General features: G+C 38.5%; 1 protein-coding gene across 2 annotated transcripts in view; it reads right to left on the bottom strand.

Moving 5' to 3' along the window:
* Positions 1-22767, bottom strand: part of SORBS2 (sorbin and SH3 domain containing 2) — a 155068-nt gene that overhangs the window by 76013 nt on the left and 56288 nt on the right. Inside the window, exons 2-5 of one of the 2 annotated variants that reach the window (XM_054566152.1) lie at positions 10920-10969; positions 5769-5861; positions 360-386; positions 12-136 (exon numbers count right to left, since the gene is read on the bottom strand). In XM_054566152.1, coding sequence (XP_054422127.1) covers positions 12-136; positions 360-386; positions 5769-5861; positions 10920-10929 — 255 coding nt within the window. In that variant the 5' untranslated portion in view covers positions 10930-10969. The remainder of the gene's footprint in view (positions 1-11; positions 137-359; positions 387-5768; positions 5862-10919; positions 10970-22767) is intronic. The other variant, XM_054566148.1, reaches the window with a different exon arrangement.

The following is a 22767-nucleotide window of genomic DNA, read 5'->3' as shown; positions in this document are numbered from 1 at the left end:
TGCAAGAATACCTGGGTTGGTGATCTTTTTTCCTGTAGGTTTGGTCGGACGCTTCTAAAACCTTTTGCTGCAAGAGAGGAATATGGAGCATCTCTGTTCAGTGTCTCTTGATTTTGCTCATTGTAAGATCGCCAAGCTTTTATTAGGGGAACACAAATTGGATACAAAAATATCTACATTCACTTTTAACATTGTTTGAAATAAAAGTAAATATGGAGTTTTCTTTAGGAATTTTCTTTAATATGCAAAACAGTAAACACAACTAAACTTTATTGTGAGGTTAACAATGTGGTTATGAATATGTTTTAAAAAACAGCTCACAACAAATAGAATGGTTATACAGAATAGCTTTTTGGTACCTGAGTCTGGTGACTGAGAATCACGCCCTAGAAAGAAAGAGAAATGCTGAAATTAATATGAGGGTAAAGGAAATGAACATTCAAGTAAAGACCACTTGCCAAAGAACTACATACATTTTTTTTGGCAACATTATCTCAGCTCTAAAATTCTGGGTACATAAAATATGCCAAAGAGAAGTTTGCACATTTATTTTTTACTTCAATTAGAATATTATTCAGTATGTAACTGTAATGTATAATTAACACACATATCAAACACTGATCCCCCCAATGTTATTGCAACCATGTAATTTTAACTTATTATTGCCCAAGCTGAATGTATGAATTTCTAAATATCAGATTAAAGCATCCAAAGGTATCTGGTTTGTATATACAATCGGTGTTTCTTGTAGCATTAAATCAAACCTCCAGATCCTTAGCTTTTGATGTCCTGGTGTTCTATACTCAACTCCCATGTTAGATAGCAATCCATTTTTTTGTTGTTTGCATTTTTTTAACTTGAAGAAAGTGTAAATGTGTCTACCATATTATGGAGTATTTCAAATCATTCTCTAGACTTTGAATTTTTTTCTTATTGCCATTGTAAGTCCTTTTATATTCAAATACAGAAGAGCCGTTATGATATATTCCATTGTCTTGCAGTAAGCTGTGGAAAACAAATTTCAGTACTGAGAAATTGCTTTTGATAATGCAGTAAGAAAGTAGCTCAATGACATGTTTACTCTCAGTTTTATAGGACTTATACTTTCGTGAATCTTCTATAACTTATGCACGTTTGAAGTAATCAATTTATATTGCTTGGTTCCATTATACCATACGGCCAGCCTCACCTCAAATCATAAAGCTTTGAATTTGGAATGGACTTTAGGGGTCATTCAGCTTAACCACTGTCCTGGTTCTGGATTCCTTCTAAATGTTCCTTGATACCATCCTTAAATTGCCGCTCTTTCAATGACTAGTAGAACATGAATGTTACATGTAAAAAGGACTCTGTGTTCTTTTTCCTGCTTAAGGAATAGTTATTTCAAAATCTAAACACATGAATTTGGAATGATAAAAATTAGCTGAGAAGTGCAAGAGTTTGAATTTAGATAAAATATCTGATGTAGATTTTTTCCGAATCAGAGGAAGAAAAATAAATGTGGCTACACCAGAATGACTCCAGCTCCAGTGAGTTAGAGAAGAGTAACAGAGCTTCGTTGTTTATGACAATTGCTAATTTAGTATGGATTGCAGCTCCAGTGAATTCAAAACCAGAGTAATGAAATGGGCATCGTAAAGTGAAAATAGCTTTGAAGAGTCGTTGGAAATATTTACTAGACTGTATTTCTAGGATTTGATGGAAGCCGAAATGATTGAGAAAACATCCTGTAACGCGAGTTCTGGGACCCTGCTGCGGGGCAGTCGAGGGGGGAGTCTGTAACCACCTAGTTACCACGCACTGCGTGTGGACAGGGAACAAGCTTTGGGACGTGGGAAATGGCGACGGGAAGACAAGCGGTATTAATAGTCATAATTATTAGTTGTACTATAATTATTTGCACGAGAATAGGGATTTTGTGTTACTCTGGTTTGATAACTGAGCTCTCGTAATGAAGGGTGTGTGGGGAGGGAGGTTCCAGGAGCCCGGTGCTTGGGGGTGCGAGGGTAGAGGTGTGGCGAGGAAGAGGAGGGCATGCTGAGAAGAGCTGAAGGACACTTTGAAATAAACATTCTCTCATTGAGAGTTTGCAGCGGCCAGTTCTTCTTCTTACTGGTGACCACATTAGAGCTTTTGGAGACTTGAGTGGGATAAACATTAAGTGTGAGAATCAGGGGTCAGGCATTCTAAGCTCAACTCGGGGCTCCCCCCGCCCGCCCCCCACACTCTGCCCAGGGATTGCCAGATGACGCCGTACCTCTGCTACAGGAAAATGTAAGATATTAATTACGGTGTGTTCTACGGAAAGGTCCTGCTTAACACAGTAGACATGAATGCATAGAATTACGAGAAAGGAGAAAGGAATAAAAGTGGCCAAGGATTAAAACTTCAGAATGGATCCATATTTTAATGAAGTTCGTTTTAGTGATTAAAGCCCACACCTGAGAGGGTGGTCTCTTTAAGACACTCAAGTGTCCAACATTGTATTTATTTCTTTAGCATAAATACAATTATAGTATTTGACATGCTTGGTTCTACAGAGGCTGAAAGATAAATTCCTTCTGCATGGACACTGTTGACCTCGGCCCAGCTGTCCCTTGATCTCTGCCAGGAAAGCTTAGGAAAGGGAGTGTGGGTGTGGTCAGCAGCAGGTGGCAGAAACCATGAAGGCTGCCTGGATCCATGACAAGTAACAAGAACATAGGCTTAAAAAAACATGGAGCAGGTAAATGACTTGCCAGATGCACGGGGAAAGTGGTTTTGTCCAACATCTTGAATGTTATTTATGATCATTCACTGTGAAAAAACAGAGTGAGAATTCTAGGGACCAGAGCCCTAAATGTCTAGTGTTCTTTAGCAGATGGTCATTGCTTGTCTGAAAATTTTAGAACAGGTAAGCGGGGCAGATTTATTGTTCGCTGGTTTTTATTTCGCCTGTGAACATGAATCAGGTCTTTGAGATTTAGGAACTGTCGCCTCTCCCGCTGGAACAGGGAGCGCTCCCTGGGCCCAGGTGGAAGGGGGCCCTGGGGGAGAGGCTGTCTGGGCTCCTTCCGGGCTTGGCGTCAAGGGTTGGACTGGATGTCCTCGGAGGTCCTTTCCGACTCTGTGATTCCAACACCTGAATCCCTTTCAACGATGTGCTATGTCAGACATTGCGAACTGTACTTTTCTTGAAAACTGTGATGATTTTAATTCTTATACCTCCTTCCTTTAGAGGGTTCAATTACTCTGCAAGAATTCATTTAAACATATTAATTAAATTCCAGTCAACTAACTGTGTGCCTACAGTGTCTCTAAGTAGTGTGGCAAGCCTCTTTATTTATTTTGTTCATTTACCTTCAGTTTAATTTTGACAAACCTTTGGGAGTCCAGGAAATGACTAAGTTCTCAGAGAGATAGGAAATGACACATTCTATTTTTATGGAAAGGGAACCCGAGTTACAGGCAGACGAATTTTCCTAAGGGCGTAAAACATGCACGGTGTTTGTTGGCACAGTGGCCGGGTCACTGCAGCACATCATTGTTATCAATGTTACCTCAGATGGCCAGGTGGTTTCGGTACGAGCACGTGTCCTTCAGAAAGGCTTATTGTATCTCTAGACTCATTGTTGTTGTTCTAGCTTAGATCGAAAATATCAGTGTGTGTATGAATTGTCCAGTGGGACTCTACTTCTTGTAAGAGGAAAAGAGGAAGACCGACTCAGGGGACAGATAGGTGCTGACTAGAAGCTTGTAGGGACTTTCCATCTAAGAGGTGGGAGAGGGAACCCTAAAACCTTTTGTGGAGAAGCCTTTCATGGAAAGGCTCTGCTGCTTTCACATTATCTAATACAATAAATATTTATGAATCCCTGTTTGATTCACAAAAAGACACTGTGTCAAATAAGTCCTTATGAAACCTACCGTATAATGTGAAGGGCATGAAAAGAGGGTGATTTCTTTCTTCAAAATGTAATTAAAACATTAAAGGAATCATAACTATGTGTCTTAATGCAAAAGAGGTCTCTTTCTGATATAACAATTGAGTCCAAAATTCAGAGGACTTCATTCTCTAGAAATCTTTTTCCTAATAATAAAAATTTAAAATGGCCCATAGCCACAGCATACTTATTACTGAAGATTTATTTCATATTCCTAAAGTATCGAATGTTTTCTATTATTTTGATTCTGAAGCATTAAGTGTTTTCTTTTATGTTTAGTGATATGAAATTGCTGATGTTCTGGTGTTGACTCTCCAAAATGGCAGTCTCTAATTCAGTCACTATTATTGTGGTTACTTTTATAGATAAGAGTTTTATAGATAAGAGAATATGGCATTGTTGAATCAGTGCCACATTCCCTATCAGGTGCGTCAGCGACTGGTCCACATCTGGGTGGCTTGGGCTAGAATTTTACTTGGTTGAAATGTCAGTGATATTCATGGTATAGGCATTTCGATTGCCTGATGGCTCTGGACTTTATTTGATTAATTTCCTTATTTCCCTTTATTCCCATTTGCCTCAGCTATTCCACGTAAACATACTTGTAGTTTTTCTAATATCTTTTCATCCTCATATACACATGAGCAAACATGTACAAATACAAATATATATAGATAAAGATTTTTTTAACCAAACTGAAATTGCACTACATACATTGCAATGAAACTAGTATTTAAAAAAACCAAAACCCTCTAGGAACCATGTGGCCTGGTGTGAAACCTGGACCCTGAAATCCATTTGTGGACTGGAGGTGGTGCGCAGGGGTGGAAGCTTGTTTTTCCTCAGCAAAGCTGGGTAGTTCAGGATCGAACTACCCAGCTTTGAAAGGCAAGGATGTCTTGAGCATTTAATTAACTACTAAATGTGCATGTGCAAAAGACAGTGGCATGCACAGTGAGAATTACAATAACTTAAACCCCCTCCATGCCTTTTCCACTTCTGCTCCCAAACCCCACAAATAGAAATAAAAACGAGGAACCACCCAAATAGCCAACTGACGATCAAACCAATCAGTCACCAAAAGGGGCAGGTGGGTTTCTGGGCCTAGAGTCACGGGGTCGGCAGGCCCACTGAGACCCTCCCCAGCAGCTTCCCTCTCGGAGCAGGCTGTGCCTGCAGCGCAGGCAGTCACGGCAGACGTCATCGTGACTGATCCCCACCTCAGGAGGGGCTGAAACAGCGTGCCGCCAGTTACTTCCCACAGTATTTTCTACCTGTGGTTGCATGTTAGTCTTAATTGCACCAAGAGGTTTAAAAATATATATTAGAAGGATCTTTGCTGATGGGATTAAAGAAAGGCTTAAGGTCTCTTTCAGAACATTCTGTCGTTCTGCTTGCAGCCTTTGGCAAAGAAGTGAATTAATAAATATTCAGTTTCCCACAAATCCCTCTTTCTGACCCTCTACGTCCCCACCCCTCAACAGTTTTTGAGCTTAAAAAACAACAAAAGCACTTAGGAGATGTAACTTTAATTCATAAGAGACAAAAACTTAGATAGTTATTAACACTTGCAGTTACTCAACACATTTTGGCAAGTGACTGTTGTTTTTAATTAGATTTAAAAAATGTTTTCTACAAGATATCAGTTTCCTTTGGCTTTTTTATTTTTAGAACAAACACAGAAGGGAGAGGAGCTATTGTTGAGACAAGAAAAATAAGAACTTGTGGGACATTAAAAAGGTATTTACAGTCACTTTCTTCATCCAAACAAGATAATTCTGGAAAGAGAGAAAGGTCAGATAAAGCCATTCAAGTGTGACATTCTGTGAGTTAGTGATATTATACCTGCAGCCAAAAGGTTTGGAGAACTTTGAACTCTCTTCACAGATGTTAATGTGACAGACATGGCAGCACGTTTGCGAGCACACCCACCGCTATCTGGAAGCAAAACAAATGATATAGCAGAGGCCACAGCAAAGGAGAAAGCACATGCGATATCATGCATTTTAAGTGAAATGTGCCAGACATCCATGAGGGAGATGAACAGTCAGAATTAGTAACCATGGAACCCATCTGCAGATTTTACAACCACCCCAAATGAGAGCAAACAAAACAGAACCAAAGAAAAAAAGCAGTGGTCTGTTTTAGAAATAAATGCTAATGCCTTAGTTAAAAAAAAAAAAAATCAGATTTACTTAACATTTTATGGCTTTTCTTTAATGAAACACAAGTATAAAACTCTACTTTGTTTATACCACTTAAATGCAATTATTAAATTTATAAGCAGTGTAACTAGGTTTTAGAGTGATGGAGAACCTCTACTTCAGGGTTGAGAGCCATAGTATAATATACTTTTATATCCATCATTTAGGTTTACTGTATTTTAGCTGTTATGACTCCTAAAGATAGTTTTTAAGTACCTCTTGAAGTAAATATTACTAACTGATGTAGGCATAATATAGTTGATATACAAGCTTCATAAAGAAACATATAGCATTATGGAAATTATATGTCTTCCCACAGTTATTATTAGTTGTGGAAATAATTAGCCTAACTGAAATCAAAGATCATGTATATATATTTATATATATACAGTATTGAAATGATTATGTTTAAAAATTTAATTTGTTCTTTTTTGTGTCTTATACTTTTGAACATGTGGATGATGATCTGTATATTTACATGTATGCAAATCACAACATGAAGCAAAGGAAGTAAAAATGTATCAACTATTATAATGTGATATTAGTTTAGAATTACAAGACTTCTAAAATGGGAAGGTTAATGTTCTATTTACGAACATATTCCAATTCCATCCCCACATTCCTTTGTATATGGAATGTGCAATAAATAGTTTTTCTCATTCTCCTGGGATCAAAATAAATTTAAATTTAATTCTTTTTCAAAGTTATAACAAGAGACCCAGATAATGTAACCACCAATATGATAATGTAATCATTATATATTGCCACATGCTATTCTCATTTTTTCTTTCTTTTTTACATATTTTTATTTTTCAATTACAGTTGACATACAATATTATATTAGTTTCATGAGTATAACATAGTGATTAGATATTTATATTTTTTCTTTATTTCTTAAGGGAAAGTATACACTTTTTTATTGGGCATGAGGGAACGTAAGAATGCTTAAAAGTATGATTTGAATTAATTATTGATAAAATCACAAGTAGTAAGGTCAGGAGACCTTAAAATTAGTAGAATGATTCTCATATCAAAATGTAATTTCTTATATATGTTTAAAATAACAATTTTCTAACAAAGATAACGATTAAAATAGAAAAATGACTTGAAACAAGAGAAGAGAGTACGTCAAGTATATCAAAGACTATAATCCAAGACCAAACATAGAAAGACATAAATGGTGGAAACATACAGCTGAAGATGCCTTTAGGAGAGGCCCCAATAGGACTTAGCAAACTCTGCAAATGGAAGAAAGCGATGAGGAATGAGGGTTTCTGATCGAAGGGAGGCAACGTTACCGACTACGCGTGCGTGGCGGCTATGACGGTCTAACAGGCTGGGGAGTCGAGGGTGCAGAAAGTGCAAACTGATGGCTCTGGAAGAGATTTTAGTTTTTGGTTCTATTGATCTGAGCATCTGACGCCAGGCAGTGAGATCGATGGAAAGGGGGGATTTCAGAGTGAGGAGATCCGGGTCACTGGTTAAACCCATGGCTCCCGGACTGTGTTCAGGTGCCCCAGGCTACCTCCATTGATTCACGAGGGTTTTGAGGACTATTTTACATTTTTGAGGAAAACTCAGTGACATCTATCAGATACTGCATGAACTGCTAGCCTGAGGTACTTCCCAGTTGGACCATAATAAAAACTGTGCTATCTTTCTTTAGATGATACCCTATCTTTGAAAGGTTGGGTTTTTGGTGATTGCCGTGACAAAAAGCAGGAGCCCTGTAGTTATGGAGCAGGAAGTGAGATTGGTGACGTATAATCCAACTCCGAGGTCTGCGGAGCTCTGCAGTGCCCAGCAAACACCCACATTCCATTCATGACCGTGGTCATAAAGAATAAAATGAAATAATTATTTTTTTCAATTGAAGCATGTTATTTTTTCAAATTGCCTCTGAGTTGACAGAACATATGTACTCATTAAGTTGTTTGCACCTAGCTACCTAGTAAATGCAACTGTTGGATATTTCTTTTGGCTTGGGAGTGCAGGGAAACATTACTGAGATACCTTCACACTGCAACCCAAGAGAGTGTGGAAACCTCTGGGTTAAATAATTTCTGCATTCTAAGTAACTCAAGATCAGGATGAAATACATGGAGAATCTGTCTTTATCAACAGTTTCATAAAGAGCTTAATTTGACAAATTGAGGCATGTGTCAGATTGCTGGAACAGAGAAATCTATTATATTCCGCTTCCACTTGCTTGTGTGTGTTGATACTTTCTGTGATTTCTTGAAGACATTTTTAAGATCTCAGAATGAGGATGCTGTTTTGCAGATTTCGGGTCGTCCCGAATACCCTAGTGCTCTTCTCACCCTCATGCTCACGGATGACCCACAGGACTCCAGGCATCAATGACTTGCACCCTCTTCCTCCAAGATGTAAGACTCTTGGAGGCTGTTTCCAGGGCTGAAAACACTCAGCTGGGTAAATCACGTACAATGGGTTATTTCGTGTCTTCTCTCTTTCCTTCTTTTCACAGCTAATATTTGCCTTAGAAAATTATGGTTCACAAATTCTTGGAGTGGAAATATACCATGTTTTATAGATATACAGGGTCTGGCAGAAGTAACACTTGCTTGAGTGTAGTTGGTAGGGTCATAATATGGGTGTAATAATTTATAGTTTTAACTTGAACGTTTTACCTAAAATGTCATATGGTGTGCTTGAGTGTGATATTGCTATGCTACAGAATGACATGCTTATGATTTTTGTAATAAAAGGTTTTGTAATAAAAAGGGGTGTTTTCGTGCTGGGCCCTATATTTTCATACATATTTCAGATACTTCAGTGTGAAAAATGAATATATTTCCTTTGGTTCATTTATTATGTATTTGCTTTAAAATAATCCTTTTTAAAAAATCTTAGTGACTGACATGGATATTTAAATAGTAATATATATATATATATATCTTTAATGATGGGAAGGTAGATAATAAGATGAACTTTATTTATTAGAGTTAAGTATAATTTTTACTTTGTTTTGTAGATAAAGCAACAATGCTTTCTTCATCTTCCTATGGCAATGATTACACATATTTTTTCCAAGTGGTATGTTTTTAAGCAACACCATAGTATTAGTTTGAAAATTTGAACAAAACATTGATCTCTTCTTACCAATTTTGTATGTATAAGTTTGAATATCATATTTTACATACAAATGTTTATGTAGGTCCACCTATGTGAACAAAATAACTGTGCACATTAGCATTCTATGCAGAGCCACGCTCATTCCTTTTAAAGGAGAGGATGCTTAGTTGGTTATATTCATGCTGCCATAGCGGTAACTTGGCTCAAGGGCCCCAGAGACATAAACAAATATATGAATTTCTATTTGCCTACTTTGCCATTAGGGATTGAATTCTATGACTAGGAAGATTAATTATTGAATGCTTTGTACATGAATATGGTATCTTCAGTATAATCACATATTATAGCTCTGTCATAATAGGGTTATAATAAATAGGAAAATCAGCAATCCACAACATGAAAGATATATTAGCAAGTTATGTCTTAAGACAATGTAAGCCTGTAAGAAGATGCCTCAGAAGGATTATGGAAATTCTGTGACTTCCCAGAGTTATTAAAAGCTGTGGAAACACAACTACCTCATGTGGACGCTCTGCTGCTGGAGGGACTGCATTTTCACAGCATGACTTATCCTTGTTCAGCTTTGGATTGCCTATTCTATTTGCTTTCTTCAATCTCCTTTGCTTAATATTATTTCTTCTTTTTATTTTTCCACGTCCAATTCCCACACCTCCAGTTGTCCAAATGCGTTTACTTGGTTCATTTCTAGGGTTAAAATTTCTCTTCATTTCTGGGTCTTCTTTGCACATTTTGACTCTCTCCAGTATCCTATCTTAACTGTTGGTCTATGAATCTCTGAGTTGACTACATCCTTAGGGGCCAGCTGGTCTAGAGTTCAGAGGTCAGTCAGAGCAGGTTTCTGCTAAGGGTGGCCGCAGAATAATAGGCAGTGAGTGGGGCATGAATCTATACTTGATCTAGGGATTAGACTCTGGTTCTTACCAGTGGTTGCTAATCCTTCCATGAGGCACTTTGACAACAGGAGACAGCAAACTTTCCAGTGATTACTTGTAGACGGGAGACAGTATGAGAGAGTTGTTTTCCAGATTTACTTAAGAATGATTATAAAGATTTCAGGGGGTGGGAGGAAGGCGAAAATGCATGCTAACACATTTCTACTATGGAAAAAATCCATATGTACATAGCATGTCTCACAAACACTTTTACAGTGAATCTGTAGAGTTCGGAGGCATTTAGGTTGTTATACTAATTGAAGATACTGTTCTCACAACTAAAAATGTAATGCTTATGACTTTAGGTGTAGCGTGCCTATGGATTAAGTTGATTTCACATGAACCTTTGGCAGTATCTGCTGACTGTCAACATAAAGGGTTAACAGAATGGAAAACTTTAAATATTTTCTACTAGAGCAACTTGCCTTTGAATTTAACCCATTCTAAGAGGGATTTCAAATGTATGCATGCAAATGACGTACTACCTCTTCCTAGGATATGCAGGAATAAACTTCATGATATGATTTACAGAAAAAGGGAGTAAGAGTAGATAAAGCCACAAATTCTACTGTTGGTTGCTAAAAGGTTGAAGCACAAAGACGAAGAAATAGAGTAATGGATTTTTGCTACCCATCTAATCAGAAACTCAGTGTCACATTTAGGATCAGCAGAGCTAGTGATTGAGGGCCAAGGTGACTTAGAGAGCAAGGCTGAAAAGTGGGAAACTAACAGAGAGGGCGTACCTGTATTCATTTTGACCTTGGAGGGTTTGTTATTAAAGTCTTCAGTTTTCCTGTAGGAAAAAAATGATGTATTAATTTGTTCACCAGCATGTGGAACAAAATAGCATGAACGTGTGATTGGTTTTTGTTTGGTTTTTGGTCTACCTGTGAGTTAATATCACATTATCATTGGTCTTATTTAAATCAGGGTTTAATAAGGTGAGCAGAATTGATAATTCTGTTGAAGTTAAATTTCTATTATTATTGGTCCTACGATCGTAACCATAAACTTAAGTTACTTAATGGCGACCTTTAATGGATGAAAATGGAGAGACATTCTCATTTTAAGAAATTCAGTTTCTTTCATAAACATTTATGCTAACAGGTTTTGTTTTTTAAGCTTGAAAAGACCATTAGTTGTTAAGTGTCATCTTTCAGAATTTTACAATCTGAACTTTGAAATAATTACTGTACATTATTCAAATTATTGTATTCAATTTATTACTGAGTTAATTTATTACTAGGGCATATTTAATGTATTTAATATATATTTTGAACAAATAGTCAAGGAAAGTAAGATTCATCTATTCTTAGGATGCAGGAAATAAATGGTTACTATAGAATCCATTTCTGTTTTAGTATCAGATACTATGGTTTTTCCCTACAAAGTGTTTAATATATAATGGTTGACAGAATAGTACTTGTTGTAGAAAAAAGGTTTTAATGGTGTGTATTCTTTTATGACGTGTGAGATGACATAGTTCTTTCCTTGGCATACTGTCTTAGCCCATTTTCAGAGTTTCCGATTTATCCAACTCAGAGGAGGACATGCTGTCACAGATAGGAAGGAAATCTTAGAAGAGCAGGAGCTCCCCAAAGATGCTAAACCCCAGCCATGTGCCTCTGCTCCTGGGTGGGGCCTACTGTCAGATGGATGTGAACTTCCCCAACACCACACTGAGTCTGTAGGTACATTAGTACTCTAACACCTGAAAATTTTATCGATTTATTTATACTTTTTGGACAAGTGTGGGTAACGCTGACATGAAATCATCTGCCATGATTTGTCCAGAAAGACTTCCGATAAATACGTTTTTCTTTCGTCTCTTGATAAAGAGCACCAAATGAGCTCCCTGGCTTTCTTGTCTCTGTCTGCCCCGGTGCTTGTCCTCTCCACCTTTCAGAATATCCCTCCTGTCTTCGTGTGTCTGCTCTAGTCATCGTCTATCATTTTCTTTCAATATGGCCATTGAAGTTCACCTCTGATAGAACGCTTGGCTTTGCTCATTACTACTGTGAAATTCTAATGATAAAGTCAAAATGTGAACACCTGCTACATATAAGAATACCTATCTTTTCTTCTGCAGGGGGGATGATGACATAAAATAACATGAAAAAATACTCTTAAATAATATGAGATAATTCTGAATGAAGAGGAAAAGGATTTTATCTTTTATGACTAGATTGAATTAACTAATACTTTGGTACTCAAGAAATACTAGGGCAATGAACATAGAGAATGAATAGAATCACAGTATTGATATTCATCCCCATTTATTTTTTAGAGTTATAAACTGAGAATGATGCAGATGGTATTCTTGTTTTGTAGTGTTTTGGTATCACCTGGTTGTGTTCAGTGTCATATAGAACACTGAATGTCTAGTACCATGATGTTAGAGTGGATTTTACAATAAAATTTCATAGGCCAATTGACTTCAAAATGTGATAGGGGGAAACTTTATCATGACAAATTTTATCCCTTATTTTACAGTGTGTACAAATAACCTGGCACATCCCCCTCCCCCACTTTTTCCCAAAATACACAGAAAAATATGACACATTGCTAAGAGACTCTCCTTGGTAGCCTTCACACCACCTGTATCAGAGAAATGCCAATGAAGCTGGGGTAGGAGGCAGCAGTCCATGCAGGAGCCTTGAGAAACCTCTGTCAAACTATTTATTTCAATCTCTCAGTAGCAAAACTCCTAATATGTTAACCTTAAATGGACAAAATAAATGAAAAGGCCTCAGGGGATGTCTGTGACCAAGGCGCAGGCCACTGCTGAAACAAGAAGGCATAAACATTCTCACGAAACTGAGGGCTGGAAGGGCATTTCCCAAATTCTACTTGATCACCCCTTTTCATAAAGCTTTATGTTTAAAACTGTATTAAGGTTTAAAAACGAATGACAAGGAGAGTCGTCTGGGACAATGTTGATTGAGAAAATACCAAACCAGCTTCGAAAGTCAGGCTCTCAGGGTACAAAATCTATGAGTAAAAAATAATAGTGCTTTTAGACCAAGTTAGGGAACTAACTGTCAACATTTGTTGCTTGAATTCAACTGCGCATGTTTACAAAACGTCTCACACTTAAAAAGTAAAATGGGATTGGCAGGAACAAAGACGGGCACCACAAATCCTTGAGCTTTCATCTTTAAAGCGATGGATCCTGTTACTTATAAACGTAATTTGTGAGGTTTTCAGACTTCATGATGGTTTAGATGTCAGAATGTGAAATGACTAACTTCCTAATCAGGCAAGACATTTTCCGAGTTGTTAAAAGAAGAGCCATGGTAACTGAGCCCTCTAGAAGGACCTGAAGCTGGAGAGCTTCTTGGGTGACTAATAAAAATGCATGATTCTATTTCCATTATTTGTACTAAAGCCATTAACAAATCCACAGCTGAGAACTCTCTTTAGACAATTTAAACTGAAGTGAGTCTCATCTCTTTTGTCCTGTTTCTGAAAAAGAATCTTTCTTTTACTTATATAACAAGCACAGATTATTCTGGAAAGCCTCAAATTCCTAGAGTGTTTGCATGCTACCAGAAGAGACTATTTCAAGTATGTCCTTAAATTGGAGTTGAACCAGGTCCAAGACTGTGAAAACTGACAATAAAACGCAGACTACCTTGAACCTCAGCGGAAAAACCCAGAACAAAAACCCTGTGCCTTGGAGTGTCAAAATAATTGTCAACAGGGGTTGTGGAACTGTATTTACTTAAATTTAGTTCTTGCCAAAGTTATATATAAGAGGCAACTTTGTATGTATCCTAATTTGTGTATAGCAGTGGATTTCCTTTTTGTTTGGGTTAGAGCAACTTGGTTCCCAGTATGCATGTGGCAATAGATTGTGTCCGTTGGTCCCGTAAGGGCGACAACATCAATTTGTGTCTATAGTCTTTTAATTCTGCTTGAATTTCTTTCCGTTATTAGCCACCCCATTTCCTCTATGGATCAGAGCAGCCTTATATCCCCAACATGTATTTGACAATAGACTGGGTAGCTGAACTCCTGAATGAGGGTCCTGCAGAGATGTTTGACTGCTCTTGCATAGGCACCAACATGACTTTGTGCCCGTAATCTTGTTCTTCTGCTTGAATTCTTTTGATTTTCAGGCAGCTTGTTCTGAAGGGGAGCAGAGGCAAACCCTTTCATCAATTTTGGCCAAGATTTTGTGTGTCAGTTTATTTTCACAGACTCGAATTTAAGCACCGAGGCCATCTAAGAAACTTCAGGGCAAAGTTTTGGCTTGGTTCATGTGAGAAGCTGTCCAAGAGATTTTTCATGGAATAATTTTAATCCAGTAATGGCTAGTGTTATTTTGAAATTAATCCATTTACAGCTCATACATTGTTCAGAATGAAGGACACACCATCTAAGTGGTAAGAAAACATTGAGGGCTGTATAGTTTTTTTTTAGAGATATTTTAAACAGAAGTAACAAATGGCGCCTATGAAGGTTATGCCCCAGGTTTAACCTGAATTTGCTTAAAATGGGATTGTGTGTACTACTCTTCCGGGGCAAGCTACCTGGGTGGTCAATGCATTTCTCTCGCTCCCTCTCCTTCTCACTGTACAGGGTTTCGTGCCCAATGTGCCCAATGATTTCATTTTGTGATTAGAGTCAAATGACTTAGTTGCGGTGGATGACATTTATTTTTATTTATCTTTTCTATTACTACGTCAAATATGCTGCTTTGAAATTCGCACAGGAAATACCCCAAGTAGTCTATTTTGTCCTTTAGGCTCCCTGAGTTTGGAAACCTTAGCCCCTCTCCGGAATGTTTACTCTTAATTGACAGCCAGTGGACGGTGCCAACTCCCAGATGGCTCCACCTCTGCCTGGGGGGCTCCATCGTTACAGTCACCAGCGAGGGCCGGCCTGCATGCTGGGCCCCACGGTGAGAACTTCAGATTCTTTGACCGCACCTGAGCTCCTGCTGCCTGAAGGTGGGGCCTTAGTATCCAGGAGCCAAATGATCCATAGCCTTCATGTGTGAATGCCGTGGGCCGAACACATTCAGCATCGTGTGTAGGAATAAGAAGAAGCCACCATGAATAGTGAAGAACCAAAGCACACGAGGCCACTGATTATTTTTACAAGAATATACCAAGTATTCTTTTTAAATATACCGAATTTCGCTATACTTGGAAAAATTTTCTGAGGAAGAGCACCATGTGTTTTTCCAGGAAACTAGTCATTTTCCTTTTGAGTCTTTATGAATGCAAGCTAGTGAAAAATACAGATTTTCCATAAAGATTATACTGGTTAGAAGTAAGTAGTCATCACCTGGTAGATAATTCTCTTTCTGATGCTATTCCAAAGCCTCCGAGCCTGTGAACCACTCTCTTATTTAACTGTGAAAACATGCTCACTTCTGTACACATTAATGGGACTTGAGATTTAACGTCGCTCCAGCACTTTACTTTCATGGTATCCTTCACTCTCATATTGTCATACTTAAGGACGATTATAGGCTACATCTAACTATGTACAAACACATTTTCTTTCCTAAGACAAAGTCATTTGTGTAACATGATAGTACAGTACTAGAACAATTCTACTGGCTTCTATTATGTCTATTAAAAGCCAAAGGGAATCTTAATGAGAACAAATCAGATACCTAATGGAGGTCCAGTGAGTCAGGCACATTATCAGAGTCATATGAGGAATTAGCGTATAAGAACACGCGCTGTCGGTGAGCTGAACAGCGTTGGAAGGAGAGGTCTGAGAGTCAGGCAGACTTGGAGTCAAACCTCAATTCTGCCACACCCAGCCATCGAAATGCCTTATAGCAATGTCATTGTCATCTTCCTCAGCAGCAGCAGGATCAAACCTATCCCCTCCCCCACTGCAGCAAGCCATCTCCAATTCGGCAAATACATGGGACATTATTTTATTGCTTTAGATTGAAATGAGCAATTACAGTTTATTAGGTTAATTTGTATGTATTTTCCCAGCCACTGATTTTCCCACCCCCAGCTTGGCAACATAATGGAACTGAATGAGCATCCTGCTTTCCAGGCAGTTTTCTTTCTTCCGTAAACAGAGCCCTCTTTGATGGAGGCTTCCCCCCTCTCCCACGTTGCAGGGAACAGAGGAGACCGCCTAAAGAAGTAGTTGAATCAAACACTTGCCTCCCAGCCCCACTAAGTCACTGCTACTGAACCTAAAAGAATGTGACACTTTAAGGTTGTGACAATTAGTCTTTTAAAAGCCCTTTCATTACCTTTGACAGCTTATAACTCAAGGTGATGGCTGGAGGAAAGAGATGTCTATAAAATGTCACATAAAGAATTCTGTGACAAATTGCAGCATGATAACCTCGTGATATCAGCTGTCCTGTTTAGTTTGCTAAGTGAAAGTTTCTTCCTTTCTTTCCACATTGTAGAGAGGACCATACATTTTAATTTTGAGCAGCAAATCTCTGATCATTTAAAGGAACCATTTACTTCTTCCTTCCCAATCTGGAAGAAGTAAAACTGTCTCTATTTGTACATAATATTATATATAGTACTGTCTAAGACTCCATCAAAGAACTGTTAAAACTAATAAAGAACTGCAATACAGTTGCAGGATACAAAATATGGTAAAATCAGTTGCATTTCAATACACTAATAATGAAATATCAGAAAGAGAAATGAATAAAATATTCCTACTTACAATTGCATCAAAAAGTACTTAGGAATAAATTTAACCAAGTTGGTGAAAGATCTAGCAAGAATTTTGGCAAAATTCTTCATGACACCTCGGTGTATAGGTATAAAAGTGTTGGGGTGATCCCACGTGAATGAATTTTCTGGAGTGCCTTTTGCTGGTTGTGTGTCTTCAACATTTTTATTCTGGGGAAAAATGGGGGCAGTGTGCTTATCAATTCTATAGAAGGGCCACATACGAGAGATGAATAGATATTAAGTAGAAAGACAGATTATGTTGACAGGCTGAATTAAATTTCAACAAGGATAAACAAGAAGTTCTGCAGCTTGATGAAACCAAATCATTTCACGATTGGGTTGAAAAGATTGATTTCTCACAACCTTATCTAAAGTCTAGGGACTTTAGTGGGCTGTGAGCTTAGTGTGATTAAAATACAATTAAATCAGTACATAAATAAACAATTATATAAATCAAGGAAGATTTTGGTCCCACTTTCACAGCCATGTTGGGGCCACGTTGCCTCGATTTAAAAATGTCCCCTTTTGTGGTTGACCATGAACTAGCCTGGCATGGATGTGACTTCCTGACTGGACTTTGGGGGCCGTCTCTGCATGCTGGAGGGGGCCTAGGAGAGGGCCCTGCGTGTTTGGTGGGGTAGACCAGCCTGAGCTGCCACGTGAGTGTTGGCAGCAATAAGAAAACTTACCGACATGGACTACCCTGATTTTTTTTGTTGTTGTTGTTTTCATTTCAGGGAGTTCGTCCCAGTGGCTTTTAGGGTTAATGCTCTTAAATAATCCAGATTTATGCTTTGCATTGGCAGGAAGACAGATGGATAACAGGAGCTGCTGGAAGTTTCTATATTCCCTTAAGATGTACCTGAATTTAGGAAATATGATGTCCAAATGAGACTTTCTCTATGCTGGGGTTTTTGTTTTTGTTTTTGATGTTATTTGTATTACATTTACGGGGATGATGTTGGTTAATAAGATTATATAGGTTTCAAGTGCACATTTCTATGATACATGATCTCTGTATTGCATGTGTGCCAGCACCCAAAGTCAAATCGTCTTCGACACCATATATTTGATGTGTGCTGTGTTTCTGACAATCCGATTTACAGCTCTCATCAGAACTAAGTGCTTTAACTCTTCTGAATTATCTCGTTAACCGCTGGGTGATATCTATTGCCCTTTGGTTCAGCCAAACGCCAACCCCAATGACCTCACTTCTAGTTCTTGCCCACTCGCATAGTCCCAGCATTCTTTGTTTTTTATACCTAATATAGTCCTCATACCCTGCCACTATTTAAAGCTAAAACTTTCGCTCAATACACCAAAAATAGGCAAAGAAAACAATATACAAATTTATACTTAAATTATAGCGGAGGACTAGCAAAAGTTACTTGAACAAAGTTTTTGTTGTTTCATAACACCCTTACTTATTTAACATGGTGACTAAATCTAGAAATGGTTAAAACACTTTTTAAGATGTTGGGTATATTTAAACATATGCAGTTAACTTTTATTTGATTTATTCTCTATTATTCTTTTTTCCCCTCTTTTTATCTATGGAAACAAGTTCTCTACTTTCTTCCTTTTTTCCTTGTCCTATTATGGTCCGACGAATGCCTACATTAAACACTTCTTATATTTAGTTGACTGGTATTTATTGAACTTTTACGTGCACACCCACGTGTTTATGAATATGATTGGAGTCTATGATAGCAAGCTGACTCTAACTGGAAGTCCAGATTTTAATGACATTTACATATTAAAATTCAGAAGAAAGAGACTTTTAAAGATTCCTATTTCTAATAGCATCAGAATGAGATGGATGTGTGAGGACATGGGTCCACGCCGTCATCCAAAGCTGTCTCCCCTCTTAGCTGCCTGGTTTACTAAATCCAGAAATAGGACCTACAGAACTTTCTTTATATAGCACGTCTTTCCATATTACCTCAAGGGCCTTTCAACTGAGGTTATCAGTTTAGGATTTCACTTGCCTAAAATAATATTCACTTTATAAATCTACACTGCAACAACTTGTATAAAAGTAAACTTAGGTCAAAAAGGTATCATCACCTTTTTAAAACTTTTCCATCGTGGGTGGTGGTTGGGGACACTAGGGGTGACGAGAATCATTGATTGTTTTGTTCCTATTAGAGTCGCCAGTAGAGAAGACCTTCAAAACAGACAAGTCACAGGGCAGTTTTGCATTCCAAATGTCACATTCTTTTGCATATCTCATATTTCAAAGTGTAAAGGCTATTGGCCTTTGAGGAGACAAAAGGCTAAAAGATCCAAGCACATTGTGTTCCAAGCCAATATTTTCATTACACTTCTTACTGGCTGACTCGGTTGTGTCATCGCTTGCTAAATTACAACAGCATGGGAAGCACTGTGACATCTCGTTATTTTTCATGTGGCTGATGCCAGCCTCACCCATGACCTGCCGAACTTCCAATCAGCCGGTTCCGCTTTGCAGGAGTTTCGGAATTAGGATGTTTACTTAACATGCATTGTGACTGAATACATGTAGCTGTTTGTAAGACAACTATGTGATAAGTGTATCATTATTTAAAATGATTGAGAAAGACAAATTAGGGAGAAGTATGAATTCTGGAATGTTTGTGACAAAACAATTCACGTTCTTCCAAAAAACACAGATTAACTCTAGGTCAAGGAAATAATATAAAATATAGGTCCCTTAGGTTGGTATTTTAATGAACACATAAATGAACACATAAACATGATTTGTACATATGACATTAATTTACATGTAGTAAATATTTCAGAAGGCTTATTTTGTGTAGTTTAAGTATTTATGCTAGGATTTTGCTTAGGATTCTAATATAATCAAAAGTATATACCAGCTTGGACCTTCACTGAATTATCCCAGTTTCTAAATTGGTGTGTCTCAACTGTAATCCAAATATAATTCATATTTATTTCCAAGTTTATGCTGGGTTCATGATTTTCCCTGCTCCTCAAACCTCACTCCATTTTCCCAGTATTCCCTACCTGAGAGAATGGCGTCATTATTTAATTTATGAATAAAAATTTTTGAGAGTCAACCAGAACCTGGAGTTCACCCTTGACATTTCCCTCTCCATTAAGTCTGTGTATCTTGGGAACAAGAGATACTGAGCTCTGGAAGGGACAATATGCCTCTACTTGGGCTCCAGTGCTCATTTGGCCAAAAGATTTGGGTAAGCGAGGATAAGGCTTTCCGGTTCTCTGGGTTTTATGTAGGCCAAAGGCAGGGTGAGCTTAATGTGACACCCAGAGTCAGGGAAGGGGAACCCAGGGAAGTTAAGGGTGGCGCAGGGGCCAATGCCATTGTGTCATGTCCCCAGGACAACAATGGACACTAAATGGATGGTCTCCTAATGGTATATAGGTGGGTACACACACACACACACACTCACACTCACACAGTCTGCTCCCCTGCCCCACTGTCTCACAGGGCGCCTGTGTGCGGATATTTTTATCTTCCTGGTTCAGCCAGTGACCACCTCAAGGCAGTCAGATGTGAAAGCCTCAGAGAGAAACGATTATCACTCTTGGTCAGATTTATTATGCAGGCCTCTCTTTGTCTTAGTAAAAACTCCTAGGAATACATTCTCTGAGATGTGTGATCTAAATACTGGACCTATTTATTACCAAGGAACTTGAAGTTTAATACTATACAATCTATATTCAGACACTACTAATGTTTTTTGTTGTTTTTTTTTAAACTGCCATCCCTCCTTTATCTCCTACCAATATCTGGTAGGTAGTATTTGCTCAGTAAATATTTATAGAATCAAGGTGTCCTCATTTATAGACATGATAGAGTGATCGCTGTCACAAAGCAGTTTGTCACCGAGAGAGAGCCAAGCAAAGAAGTTTGCAGGTGCCTGCCCTGGCTTTTCCTAGGTTCTCTGTGAGCGTTCTAAGTTTTTCTTACCTGAATCTAATGGAGTTGCTAGACATTTGCAGTCTCTTCTGACATATGAGTACATCCCTTGACAGCTCTCTGAAGGAGTTAGAAGGACCAGGCTAACAAAGCCACACTTATTCCTGAAAATTATCAGCAAAGGTTGAGGTTGACTGAGTTGCAATTCTGGCAGTTGGCAGCATGGTATTGGTTGAAGTGTGAAGTGTATTTAAGAAGTGATTTGGGCTCTCTGAATATCAGTAATAGTCATAAACATACTATGCTTGCTACATTGATTTAACCACTAATAAATTACTGATTTCTATCATACCTTTAAAACAAAACATCTTTGCTGTCCGAACCCTAAACACTGACATGGCCTGTCATTTTGTTTTTCCAAGAGAGAGGACTAATAACAATATTTAGTTTTCGAAAAATCCTCAGTATATAAGATGTTTATATGTATCTTAGAACTCCAACCAACAATGCAAACAAGCAATCTCCGGACTCTTTTTTTAATCTCTTCATTATTTGTAATATAACATTAGTGGAATTGAATATAGCTATGGACAATGATAGCTGTCCTTTTGGGAGGTATGTTTTAAATGGGAATCTTTGGTTCAGGACAAAGTCTTATCATAGGTCCACCTATCTCTTCCTCCCTTTTTTTCTTATGACTGAACACCACTGACACACCGGCCATCTAGAACAAAAGGTAGGCTTTGATAAGAAATTACACCTGCCCGGATGGTCTCAGCTGTTACTGAATCCTTCCCCCCGACAGTGGAAGTCACTGTCCTTCCAGATCTACGTGGGTCATTCTCTTGCTTTCCTTTATACATGGCTTCATGGAATATATATATATCTTCTACAAGCATGTTTACTTCAGTTGTTTTTATCTTTATAATGATGCCATCATGCTGGATATAATTATATTGCTAAGATTCATTCATATTTGTGCCTGTTTCTATAGTGTTCATTTTGCCTCCTGTATAATGTCCTATTGTGTGAATATAATACAGTTTGTGCATCTACTTTCTTACTTATGGGCCTTTGGATTGCTTCTAGATTTTTGCTGTTTTGAACAGTACTGCCATGAGTATTTATGTACAAGTTTCTTATGGCTATGCTTGTTGATTAACTGCTTGCCAGAGAACTTAAATAATAATAATAATAGCTCTTACTCAAGTGTTTTCCATGTGCTAGGAACTGTTCTGACAGTATTTATGTATATATTAATTCATTTGAGCCTCACAACAATCAAATGAAGTAACTGCTATTGCTATTTTACAGGTTAAAATAATGAAAACTCAGAGAAGTTAAGAAACATGCTCAAGGCCACAGGCTATTAACTACCAGAGTCAAGTTTGGGAACCCAGGCAGTTTGGCTTCAGAGTTTGGGTTCTTAAACACTGCGTTATAATGTCTTTCTCAGATCTAAGAACTTGAAGGGTTACAAGAGTTTATAATACATAACTTGGCTCTTGACCAAAACTTGAGTGTAGGCCTGCTGTAATTTGGATGAGTCAGTGTACTGTTCACCTGCTAAAGAGCAATCCTAAAAATGCTCATGAGTATCACAGCTACCCTAAAACACATTTCACGCGGGAACAAAACTCTTTGCTCATCTGTTTCACTGGGCGGCCGCCGTTTTGGGGGCTGACGGTGTGCTCCCACGGCGGTGGTGGCAGCCGTCTGATGCCATGGCTTTCCCAGGACATCTCTGAGCACATCGCTCTAGATCACTGTGACAGGCTGCCCCGGCGCATCCCCGTGCCCGTCCCTGGGCCCCTTCCGGGGGCCCAGGCTTCTTCCCCGCCTCTGTGCAGAGGCGGCTAGCACACGATCAGACAGCGAGCTGGAGGTCGCGGGGCCGCGGGCTCTCACTTCCCGAGGAGGAGGCAGAAACGCGCAGAAGCCTGCAGAGCCGCGCGTCCTCAAGAACGCGCGCGCGGGGGGCTCATGGCGCCCGCTGACCGCACGCCGGCCCTGAAGCTTGTGTACGTA

The sequence above is a fragment of the Pteronotus mesoamericanus genome, unplaced genomic scaffold (genome assembly GCF_021234165.1).
Source record: "Pteronotus mesoamericanus isolate MK-2021 breed Mesoamerican mustached bat unplaced genomic scaffold, CSHL_Meso_final contig_169, whole genome shotgun sequence".
In the NCBI taxonomy this organism is placed as follows: Eukaryota; Metazoa; Chordata; class Mammalia; order Chiroptera; family Mormoopidae; genus Pteronotus; species Pteronotus mesoamericanus.
Note: the sequence above shows the minus strand (reverse complement) of the source record. Positions and strands in the feature narration are given on the sequence as shown.